Genomic DNA, 20217 nt, shown 5'->3' with positions numbered 1-20217 from the left:
AGGTGCTGAGCTGGGTCAATATTTATAAGTAAAGTTTTACTATCTATAACTACAATATTTAGCATGAGATTATTTGCATAAAAAATTCCTAAATTGGTAATCTTATATGCACAGATAACTTCTTTTCTATATATTGATCTCTATACTTATATTCTTTTTCTCTATAAGTTGTAATTGGGTTAACGTCCTTTGTGTTCGTCTTTAATATATCTTTGCTTGTAAAAAAATATAACTTCTTTTCTATTTCACTCATGATAAATGTACAATAGTCCCCTTCAATAATTTACTAGTTCTTAGTAGGATAGTGGTTTAGGCCGGTAGGTATAATACAATATTTGTAATGATTCATTTTTTTTTTGATGAATTTAATGTTATAATTTTATGCTGTCTTACCTTTCCTATGTTTCAAAATATTTAAGATGTTGGTCTAGTGATATAAAGTCCTGCTAAATGTTCTGTCAGACCAAAAAATTAATGATTCAATTTCTTGAAACATCTTATTGAGAGAGACAATCACATACCAAAAAAGATTAGTTTATTATCCATAAATGAGATAATACATTTGGTTAACTTGTAATAAAATATCTTAATTAACTTAGAATAAAATGAGTGCATTATATTGAGCTGCCCAAAACAAGTTCAACTAGAAACCTGGTCAATTAGTATTTTATCTAATAACTTACGAGTGTGTCAACTGAAAAGAACAATACCAGTTTTTGTGTGTTTGAGCAAGCATTTTGCAGCAAACAGTGAAAGAAATATAATACTTTGGACTTCACATCCATCTGACATGATCCGTGAAATCATGGCTATGCATTTTCTTGATGAGTATTGCGAATATATATGCTTTATTAATTTGAGACACCGGTATATATATACTTGTCTAAATCTACGACAATTATTGTTTTCTCTCATATTATTAACAGTAGTATTTGCATCAGAGCTGCTAGAATTTTGATTAAGGATTGTGGATGTTATGATGAACATTGTGTTAAGAAGTTAGGGTATATTTGAGGCTACCTAAATGGTAATAATAACTTCGAATATATCATCATTAGAGTGAAGAGAAAAAAAAATATATGAAATTGAGAAGTTAAAGAAAGTAAATATTAGTTTAGTTTAATTTTGAAGATATATTTTAATCGTGCTTTCAATTAGTAGTAAAAAAAACCAACGGGAGTGTTGGTTCAAGTAGTACATGTTTAATCCCCTTAAGCAAGGTCTCGGGTTCGAGTCTTGTGAATGGAAAAAATATCTACTAGAAGAATTAGCCCCACATACCTGTGAATGTTTCCGGCTCGGACAAAATTGTCTCTCGTATTAAGATACATGTGAGAAATAAAAAAAAATACTAGTAAAATAATAAAACTCGAAAGTTCCTATTTTATGTTTTTTAAATCGATAGATGTTCATTTAGCAAACAAAAAATTAGAATCCTAGAGATAAAAATAAAAGATTTACGGAATAGTTTAATGGTACTACTTATAAAAAGGTTTTTATTTTTGAAATCAGTCCTATTATATTGCTTAAAAGATAAAAATCACATTCTTTTTTTTTATTAAAACTAGTTTTGAATTTAAAATTACACTAATACTTTTTATGGCAAAATTAGGCAAATATTATATTTAATATAAATGATTTGAAGTAAGTAAATTATGAAATGTAATTAATATATTTATTTCTATTAGATTAAAGAAGATGCATTTGTCTGATTTTTCCTTTACTATTTCTCTGTTATATTTTGCTCATTATCTTTCTAAATTACTACTATTAACAATGCAAAGGTAAAATTGAAAAATAATCATATATAAATGATATTTTGAACATATATTTCCTCTAAAAACATTTTAAAATTTGTAATATAACGAAAACAGATGTAAAATGATGATGACATAATATACGAGCCTCTAACATAGTTTTGGAGGTCAAATTTATGCATGTAGTCTTAAAAAAAATTGCATTGATCACTTCAACCCGCTTTTTGGAATGTGTTGGGCAATTTGGTAATTTTTGGAGGATGCTCTAGCTTGAGATGATTTGGTTAATTTGATTAATAAGAAATAATTCTGTTTTTTCGCAGATTATTATTTATGAACTTAATCCAAGTGATGTCTTGAAATTGATTTTGCTATAGAAAAAAAAAAGAATTTCCCTTGTCAATTTTCACCATGGTGTATTGACTCCTCGACTCCTTGTTATGTATTAAAAATCTTCTTAATTTAGTTTGAGCCCATCATTTACATCTAATTTGAATATGGGTTAATTAGAACTATTTTCATTCTATTATTGATTGTCAATTTAGGGATGACATTGGCTGCCTATGAGTACTTCTAATGGGTAAGACTTGAATTCATGTTTTTAGACTTATAGGTAAATATAATCTAATATCTTGAGGTCTATTATTAGATAGGTTTGAGCCCAAGTAATAAAATACTCAGACCCACATATATTTGGACGCATTATTCCTTCTAAATATATATATATATAACAACATAATTATAACATCATATTATCATAGGTGTAATATTATATTATTAATTTATAATTGTAATATCATGTTAATCGAGATTTTTACGTGTGATATGATATTATATTCTTATTAAATAGTTATGTACTTATGTTGTCAAAAATAGTCATACATGTTGTTAATTTATATACACCATATGATGTTATATTGTTAAGTCATATGTTAATTAAATAGTTTGATTAAATAAATTTTCCATTTTTTTAGTAAAATGAGGTGGGCATAATAGTTAATTTAATTTATATTATAACTTTTAGTATTTTTTAGTCTAAATAACATGAATGACTATAATGCACTATTCATACTCATCCAAGCCATCCATCAGTTAGTTTTTGTTTGACCGAATACATGTAGTGCCTTGCGGCCAAACAAAATCAATTGCTATATCAAATTAATGAACTGACCGTGAAATAAAAAATATATGTAAATTGTATAAACAAATACTCAATAAGAGACACAGGCTTACAAAACAAAGTGACATTAATCTAGTTTTTATGCTTTCTTTTTCATAATAATATAGTTTGCTGATTTGTTATATTCTTGATCCTCTTTTGGTTGATAAGAAACTTATTATTCATCTAAAAGATTTTAGACATCATATTTGCCTTTCTCTAGTTTGATTCCTCATAACAAATACGTCATTTGCCTCATTAAAGCTTTTGTCCAAAATCAAAGCACCAATGGGGATAAGATACTTCTTAGGTCATGCTTCGCTTTAGAAAAGCCAAAATTGGATGATAGAGCATTTTTCCTTTCTTTTACAATAAAGTTGGAGAAAGATTGATTCCATCGGTATGAATAAACTAAATTGATGCAAAAAGTTAGGATTATTTCGTTGATATATGTTTTATATTGAAGCCTTGATTTTATCCCTATAGTGTCAAGACTAAAGAATTTTTTCATACAAAAAATTATGTAACTTAATTGCATTTTTGGAAAAAATATTAAAAACAAAAAAAATATTAAAATAAAAAAAATATTACATATTTAATTAAAAGTAAAATATAAAAACAAATTATTTTTTAAAATTATCTATGTATTTAATTACTTTAATTAATAAATAATAAAATAAATAAATAATATATGTCTTTTTTAGTCATTTTTAAATTTCAGTTAGTTATACAACTTGTTATACTGAACAACTTTAATTTAATAAGTTACATCCACAACTACAATCTTCTGAGTTATTTTACAGCTACAAGCTCAACAATAGGCTAGTTTTATGGAACAAAGCCCTTATAAGAAACAAATATTATAATTGACTTAACATCCTATAAAATATTTTAATTATATCATAAATATAGACCAGAGAGTAGCATAAGACTTATTGGATCCTCATGTATTGTACTAAATCAAATATTCAATTTCTGGTAACGATATTAATTTAAAAGGCAATCAAATATTTTAAAAATATTAGTTCATTATTGTGCGGTGAGAAAATATACTAAAGTTGACATGAGAGAAATAAATATTATTTAAACTCTTTTAATTTTCAATTAACACACTACTAATACATCAACAGTCTAATGACACAAAAAATAGTAAAATAATGGAAAATATTTGTTAGGGGATAAAATTTATTAAGTTTGGTTTGGTTTAATGATTCAGTTTGGTTTGTTTTTTGTATAATTTATGAACTGGGCTGAATAGGATTTTATTAATATTCAATGCCTATGTAGGAATTGAAGCAAACCGAATGGACCATTAATGGTTTGATCCAGTCCATGGTTTGCTTGTTTTTTATATAAAAATATAATAGCACTTCACATTATATTCCATAGGACATAGTTTATCAATTTCAACTAACATTTTATTTAGCCAATAATTTAACATTTATACTCCAAAATTTAAAACATAACAAATGAAAATAAGTTATATCTAGAAATTTGTTAAAATGTCACCACATGATGTTTTTACATACTTGATTATTATAGTAACATCATATGATCAATAATATGTTCTTACTTCTTGATTATCTAAAATAAAAAATATTAGATTACTTATATATTATCTCAAGTGCAATATTATTATATATGTTTGCTTAGGATAATGTTAAGGATGAAAAAAACCACGGGCGATCAAGAGCAAACTTCCACTATGTAAAAAAGAAGAGTACAAGAAATCCTCTTATAATGATGAGGACAAATGACAATATTTTTTCTCACAAATACTCTCTCAAATGGAACAAGAATTCTCTCCAAGAATGCACTCACAATATATGTGTAAATGAAAGAGATGTTGTGTGTTGTGAAGATGATTTTGAAGCTCTCTATATGTGTCCTTTTATAGGCAAGCAAAGTCTTGGTATCTTGGATTCCAAGCATTGGATGCTTGGAAACAAAGCCATAAAAGTGACATAAAATGTCCTTAAAGAGAGCCATAAAATAGTCATAAAATTCTTTTAAGGCATAGTAATGAGAGGCATCTAACAGATAAATATAAATTTTGGAGAAAAACGAGCAAAAATTAAAGAGGGAATGCTAACTATACAACTATATGTAGTTCAAACATTTTTTTAAGAAAAATTGCCAAGATTTCATGATAATAAAGGAGATCTTTAAATATTAATATAAATCTATCTCTTTTCGTACATACAAATCTAATATCATATGTTTATCATGCTTATAGTTGATTAATATGTATATCTAAATATTGTCTAAGGAATTGTAATTCCCTAGATGAGAGTAAGGTAGTATTTTGTTTGAAAATATTTCAAAACTCACAATATTTACAAATCTATTATAATTTATATAATCATTCAATATTCATTCAAATAAATAAATAGAATACAATGAAATGATAACAACTACTCAAATTTGTATATCATATAACATAAACATTAAATACATGTATACTAAATTGGCACCTAATTGAAATATACTATACATAATTTAGTATAAATATAATTTATTAAAATAGTCAACAAAAATAACAGTCTTCATGGTAGAATAATAGATTGAACAAAATATTATACATATATATAATATATAATAATATTAAGTTAACATTATCAATTCTCATATACTTTTATCACAGAGTTTAATATTTGAATGGTACCTATTAGTGTTACATATGAATATATGATGATGGAGCGGTCTTTCCCTTTTCTTGTTTTGATCTTCATTGTTTTTCTCACTTTCTCTTTTTCCATTCTCTCTAGCTACTAGGTTTGTGTGATTTTGTGTTTTGAAGACTAAAATGTAAAACTAAGATTTTTCTCTCTTATCCACTTATACTAATTAACCTGAGTCTCCATCAATAATAATTCATGTTTTTATTAAAAATAAGATTTTTTACTGTAAGTTATATACTAATATTTGACAACTAGTGTCAACTTTTAAATTTATCACAAACAAAATATTACAATCAATCATATAATAATAAATATTAATTACTTTTATTTTATAAACTGAAGAGATTAATATTAATTGTATAAGAAAAAACTAAGAATAAGAAAAAACATATATCTATAATAATATATAAAGCTAAAACATCATTAAGGGACAAATATGTAATTGAATTGAACCTACGTAATTTCTATATTTTAATTTTTCCCTTTATTATATTCAATGTTTTTATGTTTGCATTTGTTATATACAAGTTGCTAATAATTTTATAACACGTGATAATTTGGTAAAACACGTTGCAATTAATTTTGTAACATATATGTTGCATGAAACACAAAGAAGATAAGGAAATTTAATTAGATTTGATACATTTTCTTAACTTTAGAATTCCACTATGTCAATAACCGGTTGAAATTCCACTATGTAGAATGAAAAATATAATATTGCGGTGAAGTTGAAAACTTTGAAGAAAAGTAACATACCTCTCTCTATAAAAACTTTGATAAATTTACAAGCACAAGTTGAGAAATTTATAGAAACTTTGTATATACACTTAATAACATAAATATAAAAATGCGGATCGACAAATGTGGAGTGTCGGTCAACACGCTAGTGTTGATAAGGATAAAATAAAATATGATATGTACAAATAATATCATAACATATATAATTGTATAGTAATAAATTACTAATAATGATAACTTTAAGAATGAAATAACAATAAAATTATATTATTCATTATTATTATTGTGATATCTTCTTAAAAGAACTCAGTTTATTATTGTATTTATATTATCATAAAATAAAATTATAAGGTGACCTATTTAAAATTAACTTTTACCGTCTCTCACTTAACTGAGATGTTTCCTTCACTTAGCCGAAACTCTAAATTGATTTGGACATTTCTAAAACATTTTCTCAATTTTTAATTGTTCTGAATGGAACTTTAAGAAGGTGAAAATTTTGAATAAATAGGACAATAAATGTGGGATATGATATGACGAGAAATGAATCTCAATTAGATGTTATCTTTTTCGATGATGTTGATCAAAAAGAGGTACAAATATTTTAGGCAGTCTAAAAGTGAAGGACAATTCATCCTTGTTTTGTATTTTTTTTTTATAAATAATATGATCGATAGGACTAAATATGAGAACACTTGATATTTATACAAAATCATTCACATATTTTTCCAAAAAATGGGTCAATGTTTAATGTGAATTTTAAACATGCACATAATACTAATCCAACAATAATTAAGAACAATTGCTTATAAAATAAACTATATTACATATTTTGTATTTTCAAGTGTGAAGTCTCACACTGGATATGATATAATGAGTGAAAGACTTTATAAGTGGTAAAAGACAATGAATCATTACCTTATGATTTTGGTTCAAGAAGTGATGTCTCACTTGACTCTTCACTCTTCTTATTTCAGATAACACTGAAACTCCTCTGTGGTTGAAACTTCCTTAGTCGTAGACTACTCCAACAAGTGACATCAGAGTCGATGGTTCAATTGAGATATTGTGGATTAAGGGGAAGAGAAACGATAAGTGCATGATACTCATACTTCAAGGAAACAATGTTGTGTATATTCAAATATGAAATCTCAAATTGGATATGAAGGATGAGTGAAGACTTTATAACTTATCAAAACCCTTAGAATCATTGTCTTAAGGTTTTGGTTCAAGATATAATATTTCACTTGTGATTATTCATTCTTCCCATAACCAATAACAATGGGGTTGAAGGCCCCTCGGTTGCGAACAAGTCCTATATTATGCATGTGGTGCTAATTCTAAGTTTAAAATGAAATACAAATTTACCAAGAATGAACCTCTTCGATGCAAGGTCCATTGGATTTTTTTAGTATCATACAACATATAAGATTAAAGCAATGACATGAGGATCATACTAGATTCTATATTCTGATCAGACATCCAAGTAGTCATTGTTCATACTTTTAACCGAATGTGAGGTTGAACCTCTTTAGACCATGAAAATTTTGGTTGGTCGAGTTATCATAAAATAACATGAGTAGTAAACCAAACAATTCATTTAAAATAAAAAGGTTTTGGTTCATTCTAATCCCATAAAAGCATAAACTTATTTTAATATAATTATACATAATTATTAATTATATATGACTCCATTATATATTATATATTGTAATGAGATATATACGTACACTCTTTAAATGTCATTAATTAAAAGTCTTATGAAATGAGTCGACCTTTTGACACAATTTAATTGATTAAATCAGTTAAACTTTATCAAATATTTTTTTTTCAATTTAATGTCCGGCTCAAATTTCATACATAAAAATTCAATAATTGAATTAAAAGAGAAAGTGGAGCAATCATTACTTCCTTAACTATTTTTTTATTATCACCTCCTTAACTATATAACTATGTGGCAATTAAGAATAAAAATAGAGTGCACATTTTTTAATTGAGTATAATATAATATATATATACATTTAATATAAAGATTTATACATGGTTATTACATTATCCAACATTTATTTTGATTAATTTTTTTTAAGAGTAAATTATGATATGATTAAATATGAATAGTAAATGACACAATGACAATATATAAAACTCATATATATGTATTTTTCTTCTCTATTTTTTCTCTATTTTTTATTTTATTGTTCCTACACATATCCAAACCCTCTCTTCAATAAAATTGAGGTAGCAACCCTATATTCACTTACCATCGCCGTTCACCACCCCACTCTTCAACTTCGTCTTCAACCACTATTGATGTGCAAGTCTCCAATTCATCCTTGTTTTGTATTTTTTTTTTATAAATAATATGATCGATAGGACTAAATATGAGAACACTTGATATTTATACAAAATCATTCACATATTTTTCCAAAAAATGGGTCAATGTTTAATGTGAATTTTAAACATGCACATAATACTAATCCAACAATAATTAAGAACAATTGCTTATAAAATAAACTATATTACATATTTTGTATTTTCAAGTGTGAAGTCTCACACTGGATATGATATAATGAGTGAAAGACTTTATAAGTGGTAAAAGACAATGAATCATTACCTTATGATTTTGGTTCAAGAAGTGATGTCTCACTTGACTCTTCACTCTTCTTATTTCAGATAACACTGAAACTCCTCTGTGGTTGAAACTTCCTTAGTCGTAGACTACTCCAACAAGTGACATCAGAGTCGATGGTTCAATTGAGATATTGTGGATTAAGGGGAAGAGAAACGATAAGTGCATGATACTCATACTTCAAGGAAACAATGTTGTGTATATTCAAATATGAAATCTCAAATTGGATATGAAGGATGAGTGAAGACTTTATAACTTATCAAAACCCTTAGAATCATTGTCTTAAGGTTTTGGTTCAAGATATAATATTTCACTTGTGATTATTCATTCTTCCCATAACCAATAACAATGGGGTTGAAGGCCCCTCGGTTGCGAACAAGTCCTATATTATGCATGTGGTGCTAATTCTAAGTTTAAAATGAAATACAAATTTACCAAGAATGAACCTCTTCGATGCAAGGTCCATTGGATTTTTTTAGTATCATACAACATATAAGATTAAAGCAATGACATGAGGATCATACTAGATTCTATATTCTGATCAGACATCCAAGTAGTCATTGTTCATACTTTTAACCGAATGTGAGGTTGAACCTCTTTAGACCATGAAAATTTTGGTTGGTCGAGTTATCATAAAATAACATGAGTAGTAAACCAAACAATTCATTTAAAATAAAAAGGTTTTGGTTCATTCTAATCCCATAAAAGCATAAACTTATTTTAATATAATTATACATAATTATTAATTATATATGACTCCATTATATATTATATATTGTAATGAGATATATACGTACACTCTTTAAATGTCATTAATTAAAAGTCTTATGAAATGAGTCGACCTTTTGACACAATTTAATTGATTAAATCAGTTAAACTTTATCAAATATTTTTTTTTCAATTTAATGTCCGGCTCAAATTTCATACATAAAAATTCAATAATTGAATTAAAAGAGAAAGTGGAGCAATCATTACTTCCTTAACTATTTTTTTATTATCACCTCCTTAACTATATAACTATGTGGCAATTAAGAATAAAAATAGAGTGCACATTTTTTAATTGAGTATAATATAATATATATATACATTTAATATAAAGATTTATACATGGTTATTACATTATCCAACATTTATTTTGATTAATTTTTTTTAAGAGTAAATTATGATATGATTAAATATGAATAGTAAATGACACAATGACAATATATAAAACTCATATATATGTATTTTTCTTCTCTATTTTTTCTCTATTTTTTATTTTATTGTTCCTACACATATCCAAACCCTCTCTTCAATAAAATTGAGGTAGCAACCCTATATTCACTTACCATCGCCGTTCACCACCCCACTCTTCAACTTCGTCTTCAACCACTATTGATGTGCAAGTCTCTGCTCACCATTGTTGAAGAAATGAAGGTGAAGAATGGAGAAGAAGTTGATAACCATTTTGGAACATAAATGAGAGAGAGAATTTGAGAGAACTTTATAAATTGTAAAGTGAGAAATTGATTAACGATTCTACACATCAATTACACAATACATTGCCTTATATAATAAGTTAGTTAAAAATACTAAATCAACAAGCTAACTAACTACTATTTCTGGAAAGAAACATAAAAGACAAATAATCAAATACTCTTAAGTTAATTTATCACTAACACCCAATATGGCAGTGAAGTAAGGTGAGTGAATCTTGAAATACAAGGAGTGATCAGAGAAGGATCTGCAATATCTAGACTATATGAGCATACTAGTGAGCTTGGCATGCCACTGTCTAATAGCCTGTTTAAGTCCATATAAAGACTTTTGGAGCTTGCACACAAGACCATATGACTTGATTTCTAGGCGAGGGGGTCTTTATGTAAACCTTTTCATTGAACTCACCATGTTGAAAGACTGTATTGACATCTAATTGATGCAAATGCCAATGATTGATGGATGCTAAAGCTAAGATAACCCTGATGGTAGTCATCTTGACTACATGACTGAAAGTCTCTAGGTAGTCCATCCCTTCAGTTTGTGTCAACCCTTTTGCAACCAATTTGGCTTTGTATCTTTCAGTAGAGCCATTTGCTCTATGTTTAACCTTGAAACCTCATTTACATCCAATGGTTTTCTTGTTAGCAGAAAGAGTAGTGAGAAGCCAAGTGCCATTATGTTCTAGAGCATTAAGCTCCTTTTTAATGGTTTGTTTCCAACATCATCCTTAATTGCATCACCATAGTGAGAAGGCTCAGTGATAGAAGAAATAACAAAAGAAAAATGTTTGTGTTTGGGAGACAAGTTGAAGTAAAACAGACTCTTAGACAAAGGATATTTGACCATTGTACACAAGGCATCTGTGGCCGATGACTCACTAGACTTTAAAATATTATATTGATAGTTTTGTAGATATTTTGGTTTGGACATGACTCTATAAGATTGTTTGAAAGGGCCATGACTAGAGGAAATAGTTGAAGGAACAACATGATATGATGATTGTGAGGATGGTGACTCAGAATTAGACACTTGGTGTAGGATTAATGGGACTAATTGGTGTGGACTCTTGATTATTAGGAGGAGAAGTATGAGAAATAACAATGTCTTGAAAAAGATCAGTGAAATTATGATCAAGACTGGACAAAGGGAAAACAATAGAAGATTGAGAATTTGGAGAATATGATTGACTCTATGTATAAGTATCTTCTAGAAAAGGAAACACATGTTCATAGAAAATCACAAGTCTAGACAAGAAGATTTCATGAGATTGTAGATCAAGCAATATGTATCCCTTTACTCCATGTTGTGAACCTATAAAAATACATCTTCTAGATCTATGATCTAACTTTGTTTTGTGTGAAGTGAGAGTGGAGGCATAAGCCAAATAACAAAAAATCTTTAGGTACATGACCATAAAGCACTCTATAAGGTGATTGTTGAGACAAATAGAGAGACGACTGCCTATTAATCAGATGAATGGTACGAGACATTGCATAATTCCAGAAACAATGAGGAATGTGTTGGTATTTTTGGTACGACAAGTGAACCGTATTCTTCAAGTAACAAAATCCGGTAAATACCGGGATATCGTCCTTAGAGAGTAGAGTGAATTTATACTAATTCTTAAAGATTTTGATATTTGTTTGGTTTTTGAATAAAGTTGTAAAAATGTAAAAGTTAAACTATGAAATTAAATGAGTTGGGATTGAAGTTCATCTTTGTTTCCCTTTGCAATCCTTAGATTCAATTCCACATAGCTTGAGCGAGAGAGATGACCATTTTCAAATATGAACACCTCGCTTGGGCGATGACTATGTAACGCCCCGAAAATCATTTCATATTTAATATATTTAATCTCTTAGAAAAATAGGTAAGTTTTTCTTTCCCTTTTTTGTCTTTTATGTAACCTATAACTTACAAATCATTTTCACTTATACCTTATTCCATTTTCAAGACGTCACATTTCCAAACCTTGCGGAAATAAAATTCTGAATACATTAAAGATAATTAAATAAAAACAATTCTTTTCTGAATACTTCTAATTCATGAAATTCTTGAATAAATACAAAATTGTTTACAGGGCGAAATCTAATCATCACCACAAATAAAAAAAAACTGAAAATACAAAGAAAATAATGTCGGGGCATTGGCATTACATAAATTACCTCACACAGGTTCCTATCACAACAAAACAAAAGAGAAACCTCCTAAACCGGAGATGCCCTGGAAGCCTCGCTAGGGTCTTCCTCCACCCCCGAGTCAGAAGAGATCTCAATGACCTCAACAAAATCTTCTATGCAGATAAGCTCTACACAGTCGCCGTTGATGTTAAAATCACCAACTTTAAGCATATTCAAATACTACCAATAATTTATAATATTTCCAAACAAATAACTCATCTAACCTTGTCCAAAGATATAGTCTTTCCATCTAAGAAGAAGGAAGAAATTTCAAGATTTACAAAAGTCAAAAACTACACAAAGGTTCATATGATTTTATTATCATCCCGTTTAGTTATCCCTACATAAAATACTTAAAGAACAAATATAAACTCTACTTTATGAACAACATAATAAAAACTCATAACTTTCTATGAAGTATGAGAAGAAGATGAAGAAGAGAAAATAAAAGACTACCCTAGTTTGTATAGGGAATTTAGTGTTAAAATGAGAGAATGATGTGAGGTATTTATAGGAGAGCGTCACCCTTATCAAATCAGAAAATTTAATGCAAAGTAAGTAGATTTAGACTAGCATATGTGATGTGTCTAATGGTGGTGGAGTGATAGGATTTGTTGAGTGATTTAGGGGCTTTTGAAAGCTTTTGCATTACTTGTGTTACAAGTAAGTGGCTCATGAAATGATGACTTCCAACTTTATTGATATGATGTAATTTTCCGATAAACATCATGTCCAAATATTTTCGGATAATTTCGTCCGGAAATATACAATCTCCCGATTTAGGACATTTGCATAAAACGTCGAAACTTGAATTTCGAGGTGAAAAATATCTAGAGATGAGTTACGGATAAACTTGGTGTCTATTTTGACTAGAAATAATATTTCGAAGGTAACAGCGAAATCGGAATTTGATTCTGAGTTACGGAACTAAAAAACTGGGCGAAAACTCGATAAAACGACCCGAAATCGTCTCGGAAACTTTATTCTCCAAAAATCTTGAAAAAATAGGGCAAGCAAGAAAATTATAATACAAGACTAAAACACAACTGAGATTTAGCCTAAAAATTACTGATTAATTTCTATAATTAATCAATTAATACTAATTACTTAATTAAAAGTTCTCTGAATAACACGGTGTTACAATCTTCCCCAACTTATAAAATTTTCGTCCTTGAAAATTAATCATACCATCTAAGAAAACAGATGGGGGAATGATTTTTTCATGCCACTTTCAACCTCCCAAGTAGCATCTTCTCCATTTGTTTGGCTCTAAATTACCTTAACTAAGGCGATTTCTTTGCCTCGTAGAGTCTTCACACTCCAATCAACAATTCTCAACGGTAAAGTCTCGAAAGTGAGATTATCCTTTAACTGAATTGAGTCGGGTTCAATAACATGTGATGGGTCACAATATATGTTGTAGTTTTCGTTGGGATCTGGCAAGACTAATACAGGCGCTGTGGTCAACCTCTCCTTCAACTCTTGAAAACTTGATTCGCACTTCGTCATCTAGACAAAGGGTTTGTCCTTCCTCGTTAGTGTAGTTAGCGGCAAGGCTAACTTTGAAAATCCTTTAATGAATTTCCTATAGTACCCCGCTAATCCGAGAAAGCTTCTGATCTCCGTCACTGACTTTGGAGAATTCCATTCCATTACCGTCTCCACTTTCGTAGGATCCACGACAATTCCTCCTTTCAAGATTACGTGACCGAGAAAATTTACCGACTCTAGCCAAAACTCACACTTTGAAATTTTGGCATAGAGTTGTTTGTCCTTCAAAATCTGCAATACCATTGCAGATGTTCGACATTCTCGTCTTGATTCTTTGAATAAATAAGGATATCATCGATAAACATGACTTCAAACGTGTCGAGGTATGGCTGAAAAATCCTGTTCATGTAATCCATGAATACTTTTGGGGCGTTGGTCACACCAAATGGCATTACGAGGTATTCGTAATGGCCATAACGCGTCCGAAATGCTGTCTTCAGAATGTCTTCAAACTTTATGCGCATTTGATGATACCCCGATCGAAGATCGATCTTTGAAAATATTGTAGCTTCTCTCAGCTTGTCCATCAAGTCATCAATCCTTGGCAACAGGTACTTGTTCTTAATGATCGCCTTGTTCAATTGTTGGTAGTTAGTATACAACCTCATACTACCGTCCTTCTTCTTTACAAACAAAATTGGAGCACCCCACGGAGAAACACTCGATCTGACGAACTGTGTCTACAGCAGATCCTCCAATTGTTTCTTCAACTCTGTCAATTCTAACGGTGCCATCCTATAGGGAGCTATAGAGATTGGTCCAGTTCCAGGAACCAAATCAATAGCGAACTCTATCTCCCTTACTGGGGGTAAACCAGGAATATCGTCTGGAAAGCCTTTAGAGAAGTCCTGAACCACTGGTATACTTTGAATTTCTCCTCCTTCTTTCTACTCTAACGATGCTAACATCATGAACACTTGGGCTCCCTCCTTCAAGAACTTCTCCATTTTATTGGCAGTTGTGCTTTTGGTTTCATAATGACGTTCTGTTGGGTCTTTAGGGTTGCTAAAGACTACCGTTTTGTTAAAATAGTTCAAGAGAACATGGTTATTGGATAGTCAGTCCATTCCTAAGATGATATCTAATTGTGATAAGGGTAGATATATCAGGTCTACTAGGATAGTTCTATTATCTAATACTCTGGGGCATTGTGAACATATAGTTGAGACTATGACATGTTCGTTTGTGGGTGTTGACACAACTAGATCATATGGTAAGGGAACTATAGGCAACTCTAATCGGTTAACAACCTCATGGGATATAAATGAATGGGTCCCACCCGAATTAAACAGTACAAATAAGGAAATCTCATTAACATGACATGTACCTTGAATGAGATCTTCATCCTCCTTGATCTTAGCTCCACTCATGGTGAATACCATTCCTTTGGCCTGAGGTCTGGCCGCCCGAACAACATTCACTCCTTCCTTCTTTAGCTTAGGGCACACCAACTTGATGTGTCCCGGTTGGTTGCAGTGATAGCAAATAGGGTAGTTGGCACCGAAATGCTTTCCCTTGCATTTCGAGTACCAAGGTGGTGAGTTGTTGCTGGAGTTCCTAGCTTGAAAACCTTGGTTGTTGTTATTTTTGTGGTTGTTGTTGTTTAATTGGAATAATTTATGTTGATTTCCAAATGGAAATCCATATGGCTTCTTGTTGTGGTAGAAAGGCTTTCCGCTTCCATGATTCTGACCCAAATTCCTCTAGGGTCCATAGGAATTTCCTCGAGGAATAGCATTCTTGAGTGCGGCATTCCTTGCCTTCACAGTCTCCTCCTAGATTCTGTATTTATTGACCAGAGTTGGAAAATCTGGTATTTGTTGGTGAGCAAACATCACCTTCAAGTCATGCCTCAATCCTTCTTCAAACTTGGCACACTTGGACCTTCCATTACCCACTTGATTGTAATGTGGGGCATACCTGCCAAATCCTCAAACACAACAGCATACTCCCCAATTGACATGTACCCCTGCTGCAGACATAGGAATTCCATTTCTTTCTTAGTCTTCATGTCCGCCGGAAAGTATTTATGTAGAAACTTATCCTTGAAAGTTGTCTAGTTGACAACTTGTTGTTCGTGCTCCATCTTGGGTTGAGTGAACTCCCACCAGTTCTCAACCTCTTTAGCCAGCATGTAGGTCGCATAGGTGACCTTCTACTCCTCGGTGCACATCAGTTCCTGGAAAATCCTCTCCAACTCTTGCAGTTCCACGTCTAACCATTTGAAATCTGAGTGCATTAGATTTAAATGAGTTAATCCTCTAATCGCAAGTTCATAACATTTACATATTCAAACGAAGATCATAAACAATCAAACAATCACATAAAGTCACGCAAGAAAGCATGTAAGGTCATGCTCAGGCCGGAAAGGATTGAACCGCTCTAATACCACTTTAACCTGGTACTGAACTGGGAGAAGTGTCACTTCATGGTGACTAAGGGAGTGGGTAAATTTTTCTTAGAAAGATGGGTAAATTTTCTTTCCTTATTTTTCTTTTATTTAACCTATAACTTATAAATCATTTTCACTTTTACCTTATTCCATTTTCAAGACGTTAAATTTTCAAACCTCGCGGAAATAAAATTCTTAATACATTGAAGATAATTAAATGAACACAATTCTTTTCTGAATACTTCTCATTCATAAAATTCTTGAATAAATACAGAATTGTTTACAAGGCAAAATCAATCATCGCCACAAATAAAAAAAACTGAAAAAAAAAATAATGTCGGGGCATTGGCATTACAAAAAGTACCTCACACAGGTTCATATCACAACAAAACAAAAGAGAAACCTCCTAAACCGGAGGTTCCCTGGAAGCCTCGCTAGGGTCTTCCTCCACCTCCGAGTCAGAAGAGATCTCAATGATCTCAACTGAATCTTCTATGCAGATAAGCTCTACACTGCCGCCGTTGTCTTCCTCTTCCTCCACTTCATCCGCTCCCCAATCCATCGAGGGGTCCGAGGTGTACCCCCATGGCATGGCCCCGACTGTCTCTCTTGGTGCCGATCGTGATGATGAGAATCCTGTTTGGGGCCAGGTGCTAACAACTTCAGGTACGCCTCGAGCTTCAACCAGTACAGAAAGTCCGGCGGTTGCCGGTCTTCGGTCGGGCAAAGTGAATGATGCCTCCCGAACTGTGTAGTAAGGTGGAAGATGTAGAATTGAGCCACTGCTTACCCAATCCAGCTCCAGGTCGCATGGACCTGTGTAAGTGTGTCGATTACCTTCAACACTCCGTGTTCCCTCTTGGGACATAGTGAAGCAATAACTTCAGATCAATGCTGATGGGTCCATCTAAACATGCGTACAAATACACCAGAAGAAAAGAGAGGGAGTAAAACATCTATGAAAAAGTTGTCATCGATGTCATACTCTTACGGTCAAACGATCTCGCTACGTGGGCATAATATCACACCCTCGGACCTCGCCTTTAACAAATCAATTCTTTACTTTTATTACTTTCAAGAATTTCATATAGTTATTTACCTTTACAACTTCTTGATGGCAAACATGCCATTAGGCTCTCGTATATATGAGAGTTATCGTTCAGACGACTTAAAAAGAAGTCATGTCTGTATGGAGCCATCTCGCTTAAGAGCTGTGTCGCTCAAGCGAGGGCACATCCATTTTTGAGGCATTTGTGGCTTACGCGAGAAAACAATCATTTCTCTTGGTGCCTATTTTAGCTCAAGTTCAGGATGGTGTCATATCAAACACTTTCTAGGCATCCCTCTCATCGGTCCTAATTGTAAAAAGGGATTGTCAGAGATCGTCTAGTTTGCGCTGTGAGAACTGTCTGATCCAACAGAATACCTCATCCACGAATATATGGGACTCATCTCACCTAGACTCTCCCTCAAGACTTTGCTGACAAATCACCGCTATCAACGCCGTCCCTCTCAACATCTCGGGGCTCATTTGTCTCCCGTATATTTCCTCTCCACTACTTCATTTTTGACCATGGATATGCACCCTTGCCGAAATTAGCAAATTATGTCTATTAATCCATCTTTCCTAGCGATCTGCCCATCCTAAGACATCTCCCATCGGGAATGCTTTTAGTGGGTCCCATTTTTAACATAAAAACAAAAAGAGAATAATTTTGGCACCACTATGAACCATCGCTGAATTATCCTGTACGAATCTGAAGCTAAGCCTCTTACAGTCATATGATCTTGCTGCATGAGCACAACATAATACTTCTCAACACCACTGCGAACCATCCATGAATCATCTTGGACGACTCCTCTAGCCAAGCCTCTTACGATCAAACAATCTCGCTGCATGGGCATAATATCACACACTCAGGCCTTGCTTTTAACAAAGCAATTCCTTACTTTTATTACTTTCAAGAATTTCATATAGTTATTTACCTTTACAACTTCTTGATGGCAAACATGCCATTAGGCTCTCGTATATATGAGAATTATCGCTCAAGCAAGGATAATTTTTGAGGCATTTGTGGCTTAAGCGAGAGCTGTCTCGCTTAAGCGAAAAAACAATCAGTTCCAAGAGCTGTCTCGCTTAAGCGAGAAAGCAATCAGTTCTCTCGGTGCCTATTTTAGCTCAAGCGAGAGCTGTCTCGCCCCTAGCTAAAACACTCGTTTTCTATAGACAATTCTCGCTCAAGCGAGAAGAGCCTGAATATCATTTTAATTAATTTTCTCAAGGAAAATATTTCTCATTTATATCACATGTTTTTAAACCTTGAATTTAACAATTATCACATACATATCATTTCCATAATAACCATTCAAACATTATAATTCAAGAGATGGTATTTGCATATATAGACATAACATAAATCGGTATAAGAAATATTGCTGTACTTAATCCAAACAAACATGCAATTGATTAAGTACAAGCTTTCTTAATACCCAAGGCAACTCCAAACTTGTGAGGGGAGTTTGGAGGTCCTGATGCATATTCGGACACCACTGTGTCACGATGTTTTCTCCCTCAGCTGAGTGTGTCGGGTCGCTAGGTTCTCTGTTTGCAGGTGAGCTTACTTGATTTAATCTCCTCTCGAACTCTTAAATACACCAAAATAACATTAATTAGTTATCTGACGATAATTATTATACTTACGAAGTAACTTTTTACACGAAGATAAATCTTCCGATTTAAAATGAATTTAATTACTTTCGTCCATCCGATTCAAGGTTGAATATCCTGGAACCATCATTTGTCATTGAAAGTCTTACAATCAAATAACAATTTTTAAAGTAAGATTTTCAATAAAAATTATACCAGAATTATGTCGTAATCCATGGATATACACTAGGCTAGTTCCCAGGAAAGATAGGTGGGTCGTAAAGACACTGATAAGTGCCAAATTGAGAAAAACCAACTTAAAACAATACTTTTTTATATAAAATATCACAATCTTGTATATTTGTGTCTTTATTTCTTTTTTTGTTTGTATTTTGTAGGATTTAGAAAGAAGAAAAGAAGAGAAAAAAGACTCATGGTAAAAAAGAAAAAGAAGTCAAAATCAAGGTGCTCAAGCAGGCAGCTGAGCGTGGACCAAGCCACGCTAAGCTGACCTAGACACCAGCCTGACCTGGACCAAGCTGCTCAAGCAAGCAGCTGAGCGGACCTGCTTGGCCGCTCAGCCTAACACCAGACTAGTCCTGACACGGTCAGACACAAGCTTGGCACATGCCCAAGCTGCTCAACATGAAGCTTAACGATGCAACCAAGCAGCTCAGTGGAGAACCAGACTCCTGCCCAGATCAGCAAGCACCAGGCCACGTCCCAGTCAACACGGTCAAAGTTGTTGAACAAGCAGCTTAGCGGTGCAATAGGTGTGCTAAACGGTGTGTACCCAGACTTGACTTAGCCATCAAACAAACCATGAAGTCACCAATGATCTCACCTCAAGTAGCCCACCATAGGCTTGCCATAGTAGCTCATCATAGCTGGTTTCATAGCTCACAACTAGCTTTGATGAGTCAAGCATAAGGAGGTGACAAAGCTGCTTGATCAAGAGACCAAACCTACGCTGAAGGGTTTGGTCAGCTGCTTAGCGGGACTGA

The 20217-nt window shown here is 32.1% G+C and overlaps 1 protein-coding gene across 1 annotated transcript; it reads right to left on the bottom strand.

The window, feature by feature from the left end:
• Positions 14209-14782, bottom strand: LOC109352922 (RNA-directed DNA polymerase homolog). The gene is made up of 2 exons (XM_019595106.1): positions 14415-14782; positions 14209-14314 (listed from the first exon to the last, which is right to left on the bottom strand). The coding sequence occupies exons 1-2, from the start codon at positions 14780-14782 to the stop codon at positions 14209-14211; spliced, it is 474 nt and encodes a 157-aa protein (XP_019450651.1).

The sequence above is a fragment of the Lupinus angustifolius genome, chromosome LG07, assembly GCF_001865875.1.
Source record: "Lupinus angustifolius cultivar Tanjil chromosome LG07, LupAngTanjil_v1.0, whole genome shotgun sequence".
Lineage (NCBI taxonomy): Eukaryota > Viridiplantae > Streptophyta > Magnoliopsida > Fabales > Fabaceae > Lupinus > Lupinus angustifolius.
Note: the sequence above shows the minus strand (reverse complement) of the source record. Positions and strands in the feature narration are given on the sequence as shown.

Excerpts from the sequence above, each read along its gene's own strand:
- LOC109352922 (XM_019595106.1), bottom strand. The coding sequence starts at position 14,782 with ATGAGGTTGTATACTAACTACCAACAATTGAACAAGGCGATCATTAAG. Across the intron at positions 14,315-14,414 it reads AATGTCGAACATCTGCAATG|GAGGAATTGTCGTGGATCCT; the intron begins GTATTGCAGATT and ends TAATCTTGAAAG.